Source organism: Nomascus leucogenys, chromosome 14 (assembly GCF_006542625.1).
Source record: "Nomascus leucogenys isolate Asia chromosome 14, Asia_NLE_v1, whole genome shotgun sequence".
Classification (NCBI taxonomy): domain Eukaryota; kingdom Metazoa; phylum Chordata; class Mammalia; order Primates; family Hylobatidae; genus Nomascus; species Nomascus leucogenys.
Window position 1 is genome coordinate 49,237,552 of NC_044394.1, and position 15,420 is coordinate 49,252,971.

Genomic DNA, 15,420 nt, shown 5'->3' on the forward strand with positions numbered 1-15,420 from the left:
TTGACACATAATAATTGTACATATTTATGGGGTACATAGTGACGTTTCAATATATATAAAGTATAGTGATCCGATCAGGTTAATTGGCATATCCGTCATCTCAGACATTTATCATTTCTTCGTGTTGGGAACATTCAACATCCTCCTCCTAGCTATTTGAAACTATGTGTTATTGTTAACTGTAGTTATCCTGCGGGGATATAGAGCACTAGAATGTATTCCTCCTATCTAAACACATTTTCTTGTGTCACAGAATCAAGCCCTTGAAGTTGCCACAAGGACTTCCAACAGAGGAGAACATGTCTAACACATGCCTCAAAAGCACTGGGGAGTTAGTAGTGCAGTGGCATCTGAAACCTGTGGAGCAGAAAGCACATGAGTCCTAATGCCCCAGCAGCTTCCGGTTGGAGAATGCAAATTGTTTTTATTTAAAGATGGTGAGAAAGTGTTTTCATTAAAATATGTTTTCAAAACCATTTTCAGGCCCGGCACGGTGGCTCACCTGTAATCCCAGCACTTTGGGAGGCCGAGGTGGGTGGATCACCTGAGGTCAGGAGTTCGAGACCAGCCTGACCAACATGGAGAAACCCCCATCTCTGTTGATAATACAAAATTAGCCAGGCATGGTGGCACATGCCTGTAATCCCAGCTACTCAGGAGGCTGAAGCAGGAGAATCACTTAAACCCGGGAGGCGGAGGTTGCGGTGAGCTGAGATGGTACCACTGCACTCCAGCCTAGATGATAGGATGAGACTCCATCTCAGGGGAAAAAAAAAATTTTTTTTCACTGACTAAACCTGCTGCAGCTCTTTTTTACTACAGACTTGGAGACTTTAGTTTAATTTGGTTTAATTCTCTGTCCTTTCCCTTTCACTGTTTCACTCCAAAATGGGTAAGAATGGCATTGTTTGAACATCTACGTTTGGGTCTACTGACACCTTAGCAAGCCTCATTAACCATTTTATAAAAATTGCGTTATTGTTGTTGTTGTTGTTTTTGAGACAAGGTCTTGCCCTGTCGCCCAAGCTGGAATACAGTGGCATGATTTCAGTTCACTGCAGCCTCGACCTCCCAGGCTCAAGTGATCCTTCCACCTCAGCCTCCAGAGTAGCTAGGACTACAGGCAGTGTGCCACCACACCCAGCTAATTTTTAAAAGCTTTTTCATAGAGACAGGGACTCACTATGTTGTCCAAGCTGGTCTCAAACTCCTGGGTTCAAGCCATTCTCCCGCCTCAGCCTCCCAAAATGCTGGGATTACAGGCATGAGCCACTGTACCCAGCCAAAATTGTTTTCTTTTTTAAGTGAATTCAACAATTTCTGTGAGTGGCTCTTTGCATGAACACTGTGCAATGTGTTGGAGAAATCCAAAGCTGACCAAAACATAGTCCCCACCTTTTGGAGCTTACAGTCTGTTCTGGGGAACAGAGATTCAGCCAAAGTCAAGGAACACTGGATGCCAGCTAGATTATCTGTTTTGTGTTTTAGTGTCTATAAGTACATTTGTGGATATGGGTTCATTTTATCCCTAAATTTAGTACCAAACCAGCATTTAGTATCTAATTATAAATCTAATGTGGCCTAAACTTTATTATTGCACACTGCCTGAACAAAACATATTTGTCTCTATGTAAATTTTTTCCTCATGGAACAAGGGTGTGAAATGAAAATATTTTAGAATTTATTCAAAAACAGACTATTCTGTTTTCAGCTTCAGAATTGTTCTTTGAATCCTAAGGAACCTCTGTCAACAGTTGAGGTTGCTATTGAAAAGAGAAAAGAAGGAGGCAGAAATCTCTCAGGGAGAATTATTTCCTTTTTTTCTATTTCAGATACCTGGAGGGGTGGGGAGAAGTAAGAATTGTAAGGGAGGTTCAATAGTGGGGAATTCTGTGACAGCTGATTGAAGATGATGATGAAGAACCTCTGCATTCTAGTTACCCTTTGTTTTCCTTTGCCTCTTGTAAAATTTGGCTTGGCAACAATTACATTGTCATGTTTATTATCCCAATATCCATCCTGCTGTAGATCTTAATGTTTTTGATCATTGCATTAAAGCAGAAGTGCCACCCACCCACAGTAAAACCAGATCCCATTAATAAATAAGCTTAAAGGCAATTGCAGTTGTAATTCCATAGTTATTGAATATCCAGTGTGTGTAAGGCCTGGAGGGGAGCCAAAGGACACTAACTTCTAAGAGCTCCGTCTAGTTGGAGGGAAATCTGTGTGCCACAACATACCGTGTCCTTGCCTATGTGGAGTTGAAGACGTCTGTGAAAATAAAAGCAGCCTCTGCTAATTTAGTGCCATCTCTTTTACTGTGCTAATTTTTTTTTCTTTAGAGACAGGGTCTCACTCTGTCGCCCAGCCAGGAGGGCAGTGGTGTGATCATAGCTCACTGTTACCTCCAACTCTTGGGCTCAAGTGATCCTCCCACCTCAGCCTCCTGAGTAGCTAGGACTACAGATACACACCACCACTCCCGGCTAGTATTTTTTAAAATTTTTTATAGAGTCAAGGTGTTGCTATGTTGTCCATACTGATCTGGAGCTTCTAATCTCAAAAGATTCTCCTGCCTCAGCCTCCCAAAGTGCTGGGAATACAGGTGTGAGCCACCACACCTGGCCTTATTGTACTAATATTAATATTGTGTAAATTGGGGAAAATACCATGGTTAGTTTTTACTCAAACAGTAAGAAAGTTTGAGTAACTAATTTTAACCTCAACAGCCCATATCCAGAAGAGGGGATCTAAATGTTAAGTTGAATATTTAGAAATAAAAGTGTCTACAAGAAGAAAAGTCTTTAGTGAAAATGTGGGCATAGGCCAGCGGCATTAGCTTTCTATTGCTGCGGAACAAATTACCACAAACTTAGCTGCTTAAAACAACACACACTTACTGTCTCACAATGTTTGTGGGTCGGAAATCTAGGCATGGCTTAGCTGGGTAGTCTGCTTAGGATATCAATGCTGGAAAAACGTGTCTGGCCAGGTGCTCATTGTAGCCTTGACGGGGCAGGGATCTGCTCCCAAGCACTCTCAGGTTGTTGGCAGAATTTGTTTCCTTATGGCTGTAGGATTCATGGCAAGTTGCTTCTTCCAAAACCAGCATTGGAGACAGACTAGCAAGATGGGCACTACACTCTTAGATAATCAAATAAATGCAATCATGTGCCTCGTGTCATCTTTTTTGCATTCCATTCATTAAGAACAATTTGCAGTTCCTACCTACACTCAAGAAAGGGAGGAATTACACAAAAGTGTGACCACAAGGAGGCGGGGCTCATGGAGGCCTCCTTAAAGTCCCCCAGCCAAGCCTGAAAAGTCAATCCTGGACCTTATCATAGTGGCTGTGTAGTTTAGAAGCGTCCTTCAGATTGGCATTCCTTTGCCTCATATCAATTCAAAACCCTATAAGGGCTTATTCCTCGGTCTTTGTGTCTTTGAGGATTGCTTTGTTTAGTGTCACCTGCCTTCTTTCAGGAGGTTTTGCCTGGCATCTGGTGGTGACCATGGCCTTTGGTCAAGCTCAACAGATAGTCACCCAAACACTACCTTTAAGGACCACTGCAGTTCTCTTAGAGTCTCCTCAATCTAAAATTGTACCTCTTTCAGGCCAAACACCTATTTTCTTCATTTTTTTTTTTCTCATAAGAATGCTAACTAGTATGCCTATTATCTAACTGGCACAGTTTGACCAAGGACAGTTTGGAACTGCACAGGCCATTTTAGGGAGCTTTTGACATGAACAAGATTGCTTCTTTGGGAGATACCTTAAAACGAAAAGCAAAGAAACTTCTATGCGGAGATTGTCTTGTTTTTCTCAAAATGAGATAATTTTGCTTAACATAAGTAGTATCCCTTCCTTCCTTTCCATACTTTGAGGATTAATAAGTACTAGCTTTTTGATCACACAGCTCGATAAAATTTTCAAGGGTCCAAATTACTGTCTAAATCATTTGCCACTCTTTGTGTATATTTGTCAAAATCCGCTTTTCTATATCAAAATTTTTCTCTCAAGACCTGAGGTAAATAATTAATAAGGAATCCTTGAAACACTGGAAATTCTAAAATAAGAGTCAGATATAAAACACTGGTCACTAAAATTCTTACCTTTATGTATTAGAATGGCAATCAATTAACAAACTGAAAATGCCTTTGGATATTATTTCTGTTTATTTTTTGCCTCAAAATTATTAAAATGACATGAAATAAGTGCTCAAGAAGAAAAACAATTCTTCATTTCCTGTTCTCTAGTTTTCTTTATTACCTGGAAAAAAGAAAATGTGTTGATCACTTTAAAAATAATATAAACAGCTGAGCATGGTGCACACCCCCACTCCCCACCCCACTCCCATGCCTATAATCCTAGTGCTTTGGGATGGCAAGATGGATCACTTGAGTCTAGGAGTTTGAGGCTGTGGTGAACTATGATTGCACCAGAGTGGTACAATTACTGTCTCCCAAAAGATTATTTCCATTATTCTAGATTCACCAGTCCTCCATACCTCTTTTCTTTTTATTATAAAGCTGGACAGGACTAGGGTACTGATTGAACTAAGTGGAAATCATCAGGGGTCCATTGCTTATTTTGTAAGATCCAGTAGCCAGGACATATTCACCTCATCTGAGAACTATAGCAGTAGCAATAAAAGTGAAAACTTCAGTTGATTTAGTTCCAGGGTTTCCACTAAACTTGACAGCTTCCCATGCTGTGCTATACAGGGTCTTCTACTGACAATAAACTCACAGGATTTTTCAGCTACTTACCTAGTCTCCCATGAATTATTGTTGCTTTGCTTCTACACATCACCGGCCTATATTACAACACTCTAAACCCAGCCACTTCCTTCACCCAAAAAAGCAACCGCCCATAATTGCTTACCCCTTCTAGGGAACTATCCATACCCTGCACAGACTTAGAGATTCCCTTGGAGAACTGATTTAATTGTGGTTTTAGATTATTCACACTTAAAAAGTGAAACTAAAAATTGCCAAGTATAGTCAGGCGTGGTGGCTCATTCCTGTAATCCCAGCAACTTGGGAGGCTGAGGCGGGGGGATGGCTTGAGGCCAGGAGTTTGAGACCAGCCTGGGCAACATAGAGAGACCCCATGTCTAAAACAAAACAAAAAAAATTTTAATTTAGCTAGGTGTGGTAGCACACGCCTGTAGTCCCAGCTGCTGAGGAGACTGAGGTGGGAGGATTGCGCTTCAGCCTGGGATTTCAAGGTTGCTGTGAGCTATGATTGTGCCACTGCACTACAGCCTGAGCAACAGACTCCCCTGGTGGGGGGTGGGGGTGGGGGGGGTGGAATGCTATGTAGACTATATCATCATAGTCAAAGCTTTTCTCAGAAATCGTATTCATTTAGTTTGGCTAAATTAATTGCCCCCTCCCAGATCTGCCAAGTTACAAAAGTAAATATTTATTTTGCTACAATAGGAGGTATTTGATGTGGGGGTAGTGTATGACTTTGCAGTGCTTTAGAAACAACAAAAATCACCTGACCACTACAGGAACCCCTGTAGAATAGACAATGAATTAAAGAGCCTTGACATGCTTTGCTGTTATGGAAGGAGAAGGCCGTAATAAAAATGGAAATTAGCAAAACTATTTTGTGATATTACCCACAATAGCAGAGAAGAATTGGCAAAGTATTGAACCAAGATTGATAGGGTAATTTAAGCATATTGCTGAGGATGTTTAGAATGTGTGTCCCACCTGCCAGTGACGCTATGAATCTTGAGGCCCGTTGAACACCTTGATTTTCTGTCAGCTAGCCAAGGAGGACTTGATACTATCACAAACATTTCTTCCTGCACTTAACACACTACAGGGCACGCAAAACAGAAAATATTATGATAAACGAAAAAGCCACCTGACTCCCTAAAAGACTCATCTGGATTCTGGGACATGTTTCTTCACCTGGGTTTTATAATCTGGTCTCCCAGCATTAAGACCCGTTAAAAGACTCATACATCCTTTTGTTTCCAATAATGGCCTGTGTTACAGTTGGTTGATGTACACTGTCCAAAATCTGGAATGCTGCTCTGTACCCACTGTCAAGTGAAAGGTCTCAACAACTCATCCTGCAACAGGAGGAGGGATTAGCTCTAGCCCAACCACAGACCATGCTTCCTGGACATCCTCCTGGTCTTGACAGTGGTGAAAATCTGGATGTCATGAATTCTGTGGCCTGACTTCACTTGCCCTTGACTAAAGAGGGGGATTGAGGAAAAGAAAAAGCAACTTCTGACCGCCAGGAACTGGCCTGGAACTCTCAGGCCTTGGTGTTTCCAGGAGCTGGCCTGGCCTCACGGGTGGTGTTCTTCTGTTGAACATAAGCAATTTCACAGAACATCAACATCAGATAAAGCTGCTCTGAACGTAATGGATCAAAGCAAAAACAAGACCACTCTAGAGTCATGTCTGAGCACAGACCAAAACATGAATGTGGTTCAAGTCACAAAAATAACCAAGCATCCACCTATTCTGGCTAATGTGGGTCACTGCAGCTTTGCCAATCACAGCTTGAGCTTCATTTCATTTCTCCCTCCTTCTAGGTAACATTGATTAAGATACCAATCACAGAATTATCTTTCTCCTGACAGCATCCAATCCAGAGCAAACCCTACTTTTTGGAACACTCACCAAAATAACCTGATTAAAGCCCAGATCCTTTCCAAACCCCTCTTCCTGGACTGCCCCACATGGGGACATGGGGTGGTTCTCCTCACTGTAGTGAGCACTGGCCTTCACTTCTCAGTGGACCCTACCAGGCCTGGAGTGCCTCATGCAGGTCTGTTTGCCCACTCTGTCCCTTGTCTAGGCTCCCAGCAATTATCCCTCATGGTCTCCTCCTGATTAGTGGGCCCTGCCCCACCACACGTTTTCCACCCCATCCCTGGCTTTCCTTCTGTCAGCACAGCCTTCTCTACTGTTGCCCCAGCTGTTCTCAGACATTTTATCACTCCCACCGTGGTGGTAAGCCTTACCACCTCTGCTCCAGAGTCTCAGGCCACTGTCCTCTTCACCATCCCTCTCACCCCTACCATGTGCTTCCTCATCTTGGCCACCCGGGTCTTCTTGGTCATCAGACCCTACTTCTTTTTTTATTATTATTTTTAATTATTATGGATACATAATAGCTGTATAAATGTATGGGATACATGTGATATTTTGATACAGGCACATAATGTGTAATAATCATATTCAGGTAATTGGTGTATTCACCACCTCGAGCATTTATTATTTCTGTTAGAAACATTCCAATTCAATTTTCAGTTATTTTTAATTATACAATAAAAATTTGGGAGGCTGAGGTGGCAGGATCACTTGAGGCCAGGTGTTCAAAACCAGCCTGGGCAACATAGCAAGACCCCATCTTTACAAAAAAAATTTTAAAAATGAGCTGGGTGAGGTGATACACACCTGTAGTCCTAGCTACTCAGGAGAATGAGGCAGGAAGATCACCTGAGCTCAGAATTTGAGGCTGCAGTGAGCTATGATTGTGCCACTGCACTCTGGCATGAGCAACAGAGTAAGACCCTATCTCTAAAAGATAAAACAAAAAATATGTATATAATAAATTATTGTTCACTATAGTCACCCTGTTATGCTAATACTAGATCTTATTCACTCTAACTATATTTTGGCACTCATTAACCATCTATACTTTTTCCCCCATCCCCACTACCCTTCCCAGTCTCTGGTAACCATTATTCTACTGTCTATCTCTATGATCTCAATTGTTTTAATTTTTGCATATGAGTGAGAACATGCAAAATTTGTCGTTTTGTGCCTGGGTTATTTCAGTTAACCTAATATCCTACAGTTCTATCCATATTGTTGCAAAAGACGGGGTTCCATTTTTATTGCTGAATAATATTCCATTGTATATATGTACCACATTTTCTTTATCCATTCATCCACTGATAGACACTTAAGTTGATTCCAAATCTTGGCTATTGTGCAGTGTAAATGTAAATCTGCCCTCCATTGCAATAAACATGGAGTGCAGATATCTCTTCAATATACTGGTCTTTCTTTTGGATATATACTTAACAATGGCATTACTGGATCATATGGTAGCTCTATTTTTAGTTTTTTGAGGAACCTCCATAATGTTCTCCACAGTGGCTGTACTAATTTACATTCCCACCAACAGTGTACAAGGGTTTCCCTTTCTCCACATCTTTGGCAGCATTCATTATTGTCTGTCTTTTGGATCAAAGCCGTTTTAACTGGAGTTAGATATTATCTCATTGTAGTTTTAATTTGCATTTCTCTGATGATTAATGATGTTGAACATTTTTTCACCTACCTGTTGGCCATTCATATATCTTTTTTTTTTTTTTGAGAAATGTCTAATCAGATATTTTGCCCATTTTAAAATTGGATTATTTGATTTTTTTTCCTATTGAGTTGTTTAACCTCCTTATATATTCTGGTTATTAATCTCTTGTCAGATGGGTAGTTTGAAAATATTTTCTCCCATTCTGTCGGTTGTCTCTTCGCTTTGTCGATTATTTATTTTGCTGTGCAGAAGCTTTTTAGCTTGAAGTGATCCCTGTTATCCATATTTGCTTTAGTTGCCTGTGCTTTTGAGGTATTACTCAAGGAGTCTTTGCCCAGATCAATGTCTTGGAGCATTTCCTTAATGTCCTTCTCTTCTCTTCTCTTCTCTTCTCTTCTCTTCTCTTCTCTTCTCTTCTTTCTCTTCTCTTCCCTTCTCTTCTTTTCTCTTCCTTTTTCCTTTATTTATTTATTTCTCTTTTCTTTTCTTTCTTTCAACAAGGTCTCACTCTGTCTCCCAGGCTGGAGTACAGTGGTGCATTCATAGCTCACTGCAACCTTGGACTCCTGGTCTCAAGTGATTCCCTGATCTCAGCCACCTGAGTAGCTGGGACTATAGGTGTTAGCCACCACACCTGGCTATTTTTATTTTATTTCTGTAGAGACAAGGTCTTACTATGTTGCCAAGGCTGGTCTTGAATTCCCAATTTCTCTTTTAGTAGTTTCATAGTTTCAGGTGTCAGATTTAAGTCTTTAATCCACTTTGATTTGATTTTTTATATGGTGAGAGATAGGGGTCTAGTTCATTATTCTGCATGTAGATATCTAGTTTTCCCAGCACCATTTATTGAAAAGACTGTTCTTTCCCCAATGTATGTTCTTGGCATCTTTGTCAAAAATGAGTTCATTGTAGATGTGTGGATTCATTTCTGAATTCTCTACTGTTACATTGGTCTATGTGTCTGTTTTTATACCAGTACCATGCTGTTTCGGGTCTATAGTTCTACAATAAACTTCAAAGTCAGGCAATGTATTTTTCTGGTTTTGTTCTTTTTGTTCAGGATGGATTTGGCTATTCTGGATCTTTTGTGGTTCCATATAAATTTTAGGATTATTTTTTCTATTTCTGTGAAGAATGTTATTGGTATTTTGATAGGGATTGCATTGAATCTGTAGATTGCTTTGAGTAATATGAACATTTTAACAACATTGATTCTTGCAATCAATGAACATGGAATATCTTTCTTTTTTTTTTTTTTTTTTTTTTTTGAGACAAAGTTTCACTCTTGTTACCCAGGCTGGAGTGTAATGGCACAATTTCAGTTCACTGCAACCTCCGCCTCCTGGGTTCAAATGATTCTCCTGCCTCAGCCTCCAGAGTAGCTGGGATTACAGGCACGCGCCACCATGCCCGGCTAATATTTTGTATTTTTACTAGAAATGGGGTTTCACCATGTTAGGCTGGTCTTGAACTCCTGACCTCAGGTGATCTGTTGCGGGAAGTCAGGGACCCTGAATGGAGGGACCTGCCGCAGCCATGACAGAAGAACATAAATTGTGAAGATTTCATGGACATTTATCACTTCCCCAATCAATACTCTTATAATTTCCTATGCCTGTCTTTAATCTCTTAATCCCGTCATCTTCGTAAGCTGAGGATGTATGTTGCCTCAGGACCCTATGATGATTGCATTAACTGCACAAATTGTTCCTAAAGCATGTGTGTTTGAACAATATGAAATCTGGGCACCTTAAGAACAGGATAACACTGATTTTCAGGGAACAAGGGAGATAACCTTAAAGTGTGGCTGCCTGTGGGCCGGGCAGGACAGAGCCATATTTCTCTTATTACCAAAAATGGGTAAGAGAAATATAGCTGAATTCTTTCCCCGGTAAGGAATATTAATAATTAACAGCCCTGGGAAAAGAATGCATTCCCAGGGAGAGCCTCTAAAATGGCTGCTCTGGGGGTGTCTGCCTTATGCAGTGGCAGATAAGGGATGAAACACGCCCTGGCCTCCTGCAGCACCCACAGGCTTGCTAGGATTAGGAAATTCCAGCCCGGCGAATTCTAGTCAGACTGGTTCTCTGCCCTTGAACCTGTTAAGGTGTTTATCAATGACAATGCATGCACAGCGGGACGTGGAACTTCATTAGTAACTCTAGTTTTGCCCTGACCTTGTGATCTCGCCCTCACCTTCTGCCTTGTGATCTTTTGTCGCCCTTGAAGCATGTGATCTCTGTGACCCACACCCTATTCATACACTCCCTCCCCTTTGAAAATTGCTAATAAAAACTTGCTGGTTTTACGGCTCAGGGGGCATCAAGGAACCTGCCGACATGTGATGTCTCCCCCAGACACCCAGCTTTAAAATTTCTCTCTTTTGTACTCTTCTCTTTATTTCTCAGACCGGCCGACACTTAGGGAAAATAGAAAAGAACCTATGATGAAATATTGGGGGTGGTTCCCCCGATAGTGATCCACCCACCTCAGCCTTCTAAAGTGCTGGGATTACAGGCGTGAGCTACCATGCCCGGCCTATCTTTCCATTTTTTGTTTGTCTTCTTCCATTCTTTCATACGTGTTTTATAGTTTTTATTGCAGAAATCATTCACATGGTGAGCCACCCTGGCATCCCAGGGATGAATTTCACTTGGTCATGATGAATGACCACTTTAATGTGTTGTTGAATTCAGTTTGCTTGTATTTTATTGAGAATTTTTGCATCTATGTTCATCAGAGGTATTGCCCTGTAGTTTTATTTTTTAGTATGTCTTTATCTGGTTTTGGTATCAGAGTAATACTGGCCTTATAGAATTCATTTGGAAATATTCCCTCCTCCTTGATTTTTTTGTAATAGTTTGAGTAGGATTCATTTTAGTTCTTCTTTAGATGTTTGGTAGATTTCAGCAGTAAAGGAATCAGATCCAGGGCTTTTCTTTGCTGGAGAACTTTTTTTTTTTTTTTTCGGATGGAGTCTTGCTCTGTCACCCAGGATGGAGTGTAATGCCGTGATTTCAGCTCACTGCAATCTCTCTGCCTCCTGGGTTCAAGTGTTTCTCCTGCCTCAGCCTCCCGAGTAGCTGAGACCACAGGTGTGTGCCACCATGCCTGGCTAATTTTTGTACTTTTAGTAGAGATGAGGTTTCACCATGTTGACCAGGCTGGTCTTGAACTTCTGACCTCAAATGATCCTCCTGCTTTGGCCTCCCAAAGTGCTGGGATTACAGGCATGAGCCACTGCGCCCAGCCTGGAAAACTTTTTACTATGGCTTTGATCTTGTTACTTGTTATTGGTCTATTCAGGTTTTAGATTACTTCATGTTTCAATGTTATATGTATCTAGGAATTTATCCATTTCTTCTAGGTTTTCCAATTTATTGGCATATAGTTGCTCGTAGTGCTTTCTAGTGATCCTTTGAATTTCCATGGTATCAGTTGTCACATCTCTTTTTAAAATCTCTGATTGTATTTATTTTAATTTTCTCCCTTTTTTCTTAGCAGGATAAAAGTTTCCCAGTTTGTTTATCTTTTCAAAAAATCAATTTTTCATTTCATTTATTTGTTTGTTCATTTATTCTTTTTTTTTTTTTTGAGACAGAGACTTGCTCTGTCTCTGTCACCCAGGCTGGAGTGCAATGGCACAATCTCAGCTCACTCTAACCTCTGCCTTCTGGGTTCAAGTGATTCTCATGCCTCTGCCTCTTAAATAGCTGGGATTACAGGTACACACCACTATGCCCAGCTAATTTTTGTGTTTTTAGTAGAGACTGTGTTTCATCATATTGACCAGGCTGGTCTCGAACCCCTGAGCTGAAGTGATCAGCCCTTATCGGCCTCCCAAAGTGCTAGGATTACAGGCATAAGCCACCATGCCCAGCTTGTATTGTTTTTTGTTTTTAGTTTCACTTTTATTTATTTATGCTCTGATCTTTATTTTTTTTTCTACTAATTTTGGATTTGGTTCGCTCTTGCTTTTCTAATTATTTAAGATGTATTGTTAATGTATTAGTTTGTTCTCACCCTGCTATAAATATACTACCTGAGACTGAGTAATTTATAAGCAAAAGAGGTTTAATTGACTCACAGTTCCACATGGCTGGGGAAGCCTCAAGAAACTCAACAATCAGGGCGGAAGGTGAAGGGAAAGCAAGGCATGTCTTACATAGCAGCAGGTGAGAGAGAGAGAGTGTGTGCAGGGGAAGAGCCACACACTTATCAAACAACCAGATCTCGTGAGAATTCTATCACGAGAATAGCAAGCAGTAAGACCACCCCCATGATTCAGTCACCTCCAACCAGGCCACTCCTCCAACATGTGAGGATTACAATTCAAGACAAGATTTGGGTGAGGACACAGAGCCAAACCGTGTCATTTAGGTTGTTCGATTTGAAGTTGTCCTACCTTTTTTGATGTAGGTGCATATTGCTATAAACTTTCCTCTTAGTGCTGCTTTTCTTGTATCCTGTATGGGTATGTTGTGTTTCCATTTTCATTTGTTTCAAGAGACTTTGAAATTTCCTTCTTAATTTCTTCATTGACCTGCCAGTCATTCAGGAGCATATTGTTTAATTTCCATGTATTTGTATAGTTTCCAAAGTTCTTTCTATTGATTTCTAGTTTTATTCCATTATGATCTGAGAAGATACTTGATATTATTTCAATTAAAAAATTTTTTAAGACTTTGTTTTGTGGCCTAACATATGGTCTATTCTTTAGAATGATCCATGTGCTGAGAAGAATGTGTATTCTGTAGCCATTGGATGAAATGTAAATATCTGTTGTGTCCATTTGGTCTATAGTGCAGATTAATCTGATGTTTCTTTGTTGAGTTTCTATTTGGATGGTCTGTCCGATGCTGAAAGTGTGTGTTGAGGTCTCTAGCTAACATTGTGTTGAAATCTCTCTCTCTCTTTAGCTGTGATAATATTTGCTTTATAAATCTGGGTGCTCCAGTGTTGGGTACATATATATTTACAGTTGTTATATCCTCTTGCTCTATGGACCCCTTTATCACTATATAATGACCTTTTTTGTCTTTTTTTATAATTTTTGTCTTGAAATGTATTTTTTCTGATGTAAGTATAGCTATTCTTGCTCTTTTTTGGTTTCCATTTGCATGTAATATCTTTTTTCAACCCTTTGTTTTCAGTCTGTGTGTATCTTTATAGGTAAAGTGAGTTTCTGGTAGCCAGCATGTAGTTGGGTCTTTTTTCTTAATTCCTTTAGCCACTCTATGTCTTTTAATTAGAAAGTTTAGACCATTGACATTCTATGTTATTATTGATAGGTAAGGACTTAAACTGTTGCCATTTTGTTATTTGTTTCTGGTTGTTTTTTCAGCCTCTCTTCCCTCCTTCCTTCAGTCTTTCTTTGTGTAAAAGTGATTTTCCCTGATAGTGTGTTTTAATTTCTTGATTTTTATTTTTCATGTATCTCTGTAGGTTTTTTGATTTGAGGTTACTATACAGCTTGCAAATAACATCTTATAACCTATTATTTTATTTTATTTTATTATTATTATTATTATTATTATTATTTGAGATGGAGTCTTGCTCTGTTGTCCAGGCTGGAGTGCAGTGGTGCAATCTCAGCTCACTGCAAGCTCCGCCTCCTGGGTTCACGCCATTCTCCTGCCTCAGCCTCCCAAGTAGCTGGGACTACAGGCACCCACCACCACGCCCAGCTAATAACCTATTATTTTAAACTGATAACAACTTAATTCTGATCACAAAAAAACAACAAACAAGCAAAGAGAAAATAAAAACTACAATTTATCCCCATTTTAAAATTTTTTGTTGTTTCTATTTATATATTTTATACTATCTATCTCTTAAAAGTCATCATAGTTATTATTTTTGATAGGTTTGTCTTTTAGTCTTCCTACTCAATATATGAGTATGTAACCAATATATGTGTCTTATACATCACAATTACAGTGTTGGGGTATTCTATATGTGTCTGTGTACCCTCTGTTATCAGTGAATTTTAGATGATTGCTTATTACTTTTTAACATCCTTTTCTTTCTGGTTGAAGAACTCCCTTTGACATTTCCTGTAGGACAGGTCTGATTGACAAGCTCTTCCCTCAGCTTTTATTTGTGTGGAAGAGTCTTAATCTCTTCTTCGTATTTGAAGGGTATTTTTGGTGGATACAATATTCTGAAATAAAAGTTTTCTTCTTTCAGCACTTTGCATATGTCATACCACTCTCTCCTGACCTTCAAGGTTTCCACTAAGAAGTCAGCTGCCGGATGTATTAGAACTCCTTTATATGTTGTTTGTTTCTTTTCTCTTGCTGCTTTTAGGACCCTTTCTTTATCCTTGGCCTTTGGGAATTTGATGATTAAATGTCTTAAGGTCTCATTTGAGTTAAATCTGCTTGGTGTTCTATAACCTTCTTGTACTTGGATATTTTCTCTAGGTTTGAAAAGTTCCATTTCTATTTCTTTGAATAAACTTTCTACCCTCATCTCACCCTCTACCTCCTATTTTAAGGCCAATAATGCTTAGATTTGCCTATTGAGGCTATTTTCTAGGTCTTGTAGTGGTACTTCATTCTCTTTTATTCTCTTTTTACTTTTTCTCTTCTGACTGTATTTTCATATAGCTTGTCTTCAAGCTCACTAATTCTTTCTTCTGCTTGATCAAGTCTGCTATTGAGAGACTCTGATGCATTTTTCAGTGTGTCAATTGAATTTTTCATCTCGAAAATTTCTGCTTGATTCTTTTAAATTATTCCAATCTCCTTGTTAAATTTCTCTGATAGGGTTTTGAATTTCTTCTCTGTGTTCTCTTGAAGTTCACTGAGCTTCCTCCAAGCAGCTATTTTGAATTCTGTGTCTGAAAGTTCACATATCTTTGTCACTCTGGGATTGGTTACTGGTTCTTTCTTTAGTTCATTTGCTGAGCTAATATTATCCTGGATGCTCTTGATGCTTCTGAATGTTCGTTGATATCTAGGCATTGATGAGTGTGTTAGTCTGTTCTCACACTGCTGTAAAGAAGTACCTGAGACTTGGTAATTTATTAAGAAAAGGGGTTTAATTGACTCACAATTCTGCAGGCTGTACAGGGACCATGTCTGGGAAGGCCTCAGGAAACTTACAATCATGGTGGA

At 39.7% G+C, this 15,420-nt stretch overlaps 1 protein-coding gene across 5 annotated transcripts in view; it reads left to right on the forward strand.

Moving 5' to 3' along the window:
• The window catches only part of MRPL30 (mitochondrial ribosomal protein L30), a 66,678-nt gene that overhangs the window by 45,483 nt on the left and 5,775 nt on the right, over window positions 1–15,420 (forward strand). For 3 of the 5 annotated variants that reach the window (XM_030828597.1, XM_030828598.1, XM_003279237.3), the window contains exon 6: window positions 254–2,309. In XM_030828597.1, coding sequence (XP_030684457.1) covers window positions 254–386 — 133 coding nt within the window. In that variant the 3' untranslated portion in view covers window positions 387–2,309. Of the gene's footprint in view, window positions 1–253; window positions 3,182–15,420 lie in introns of those variants that run through there. The other 2 variants (XR_004033439.1, XR_004033440.1) reach the window with 2 other exon arrangements.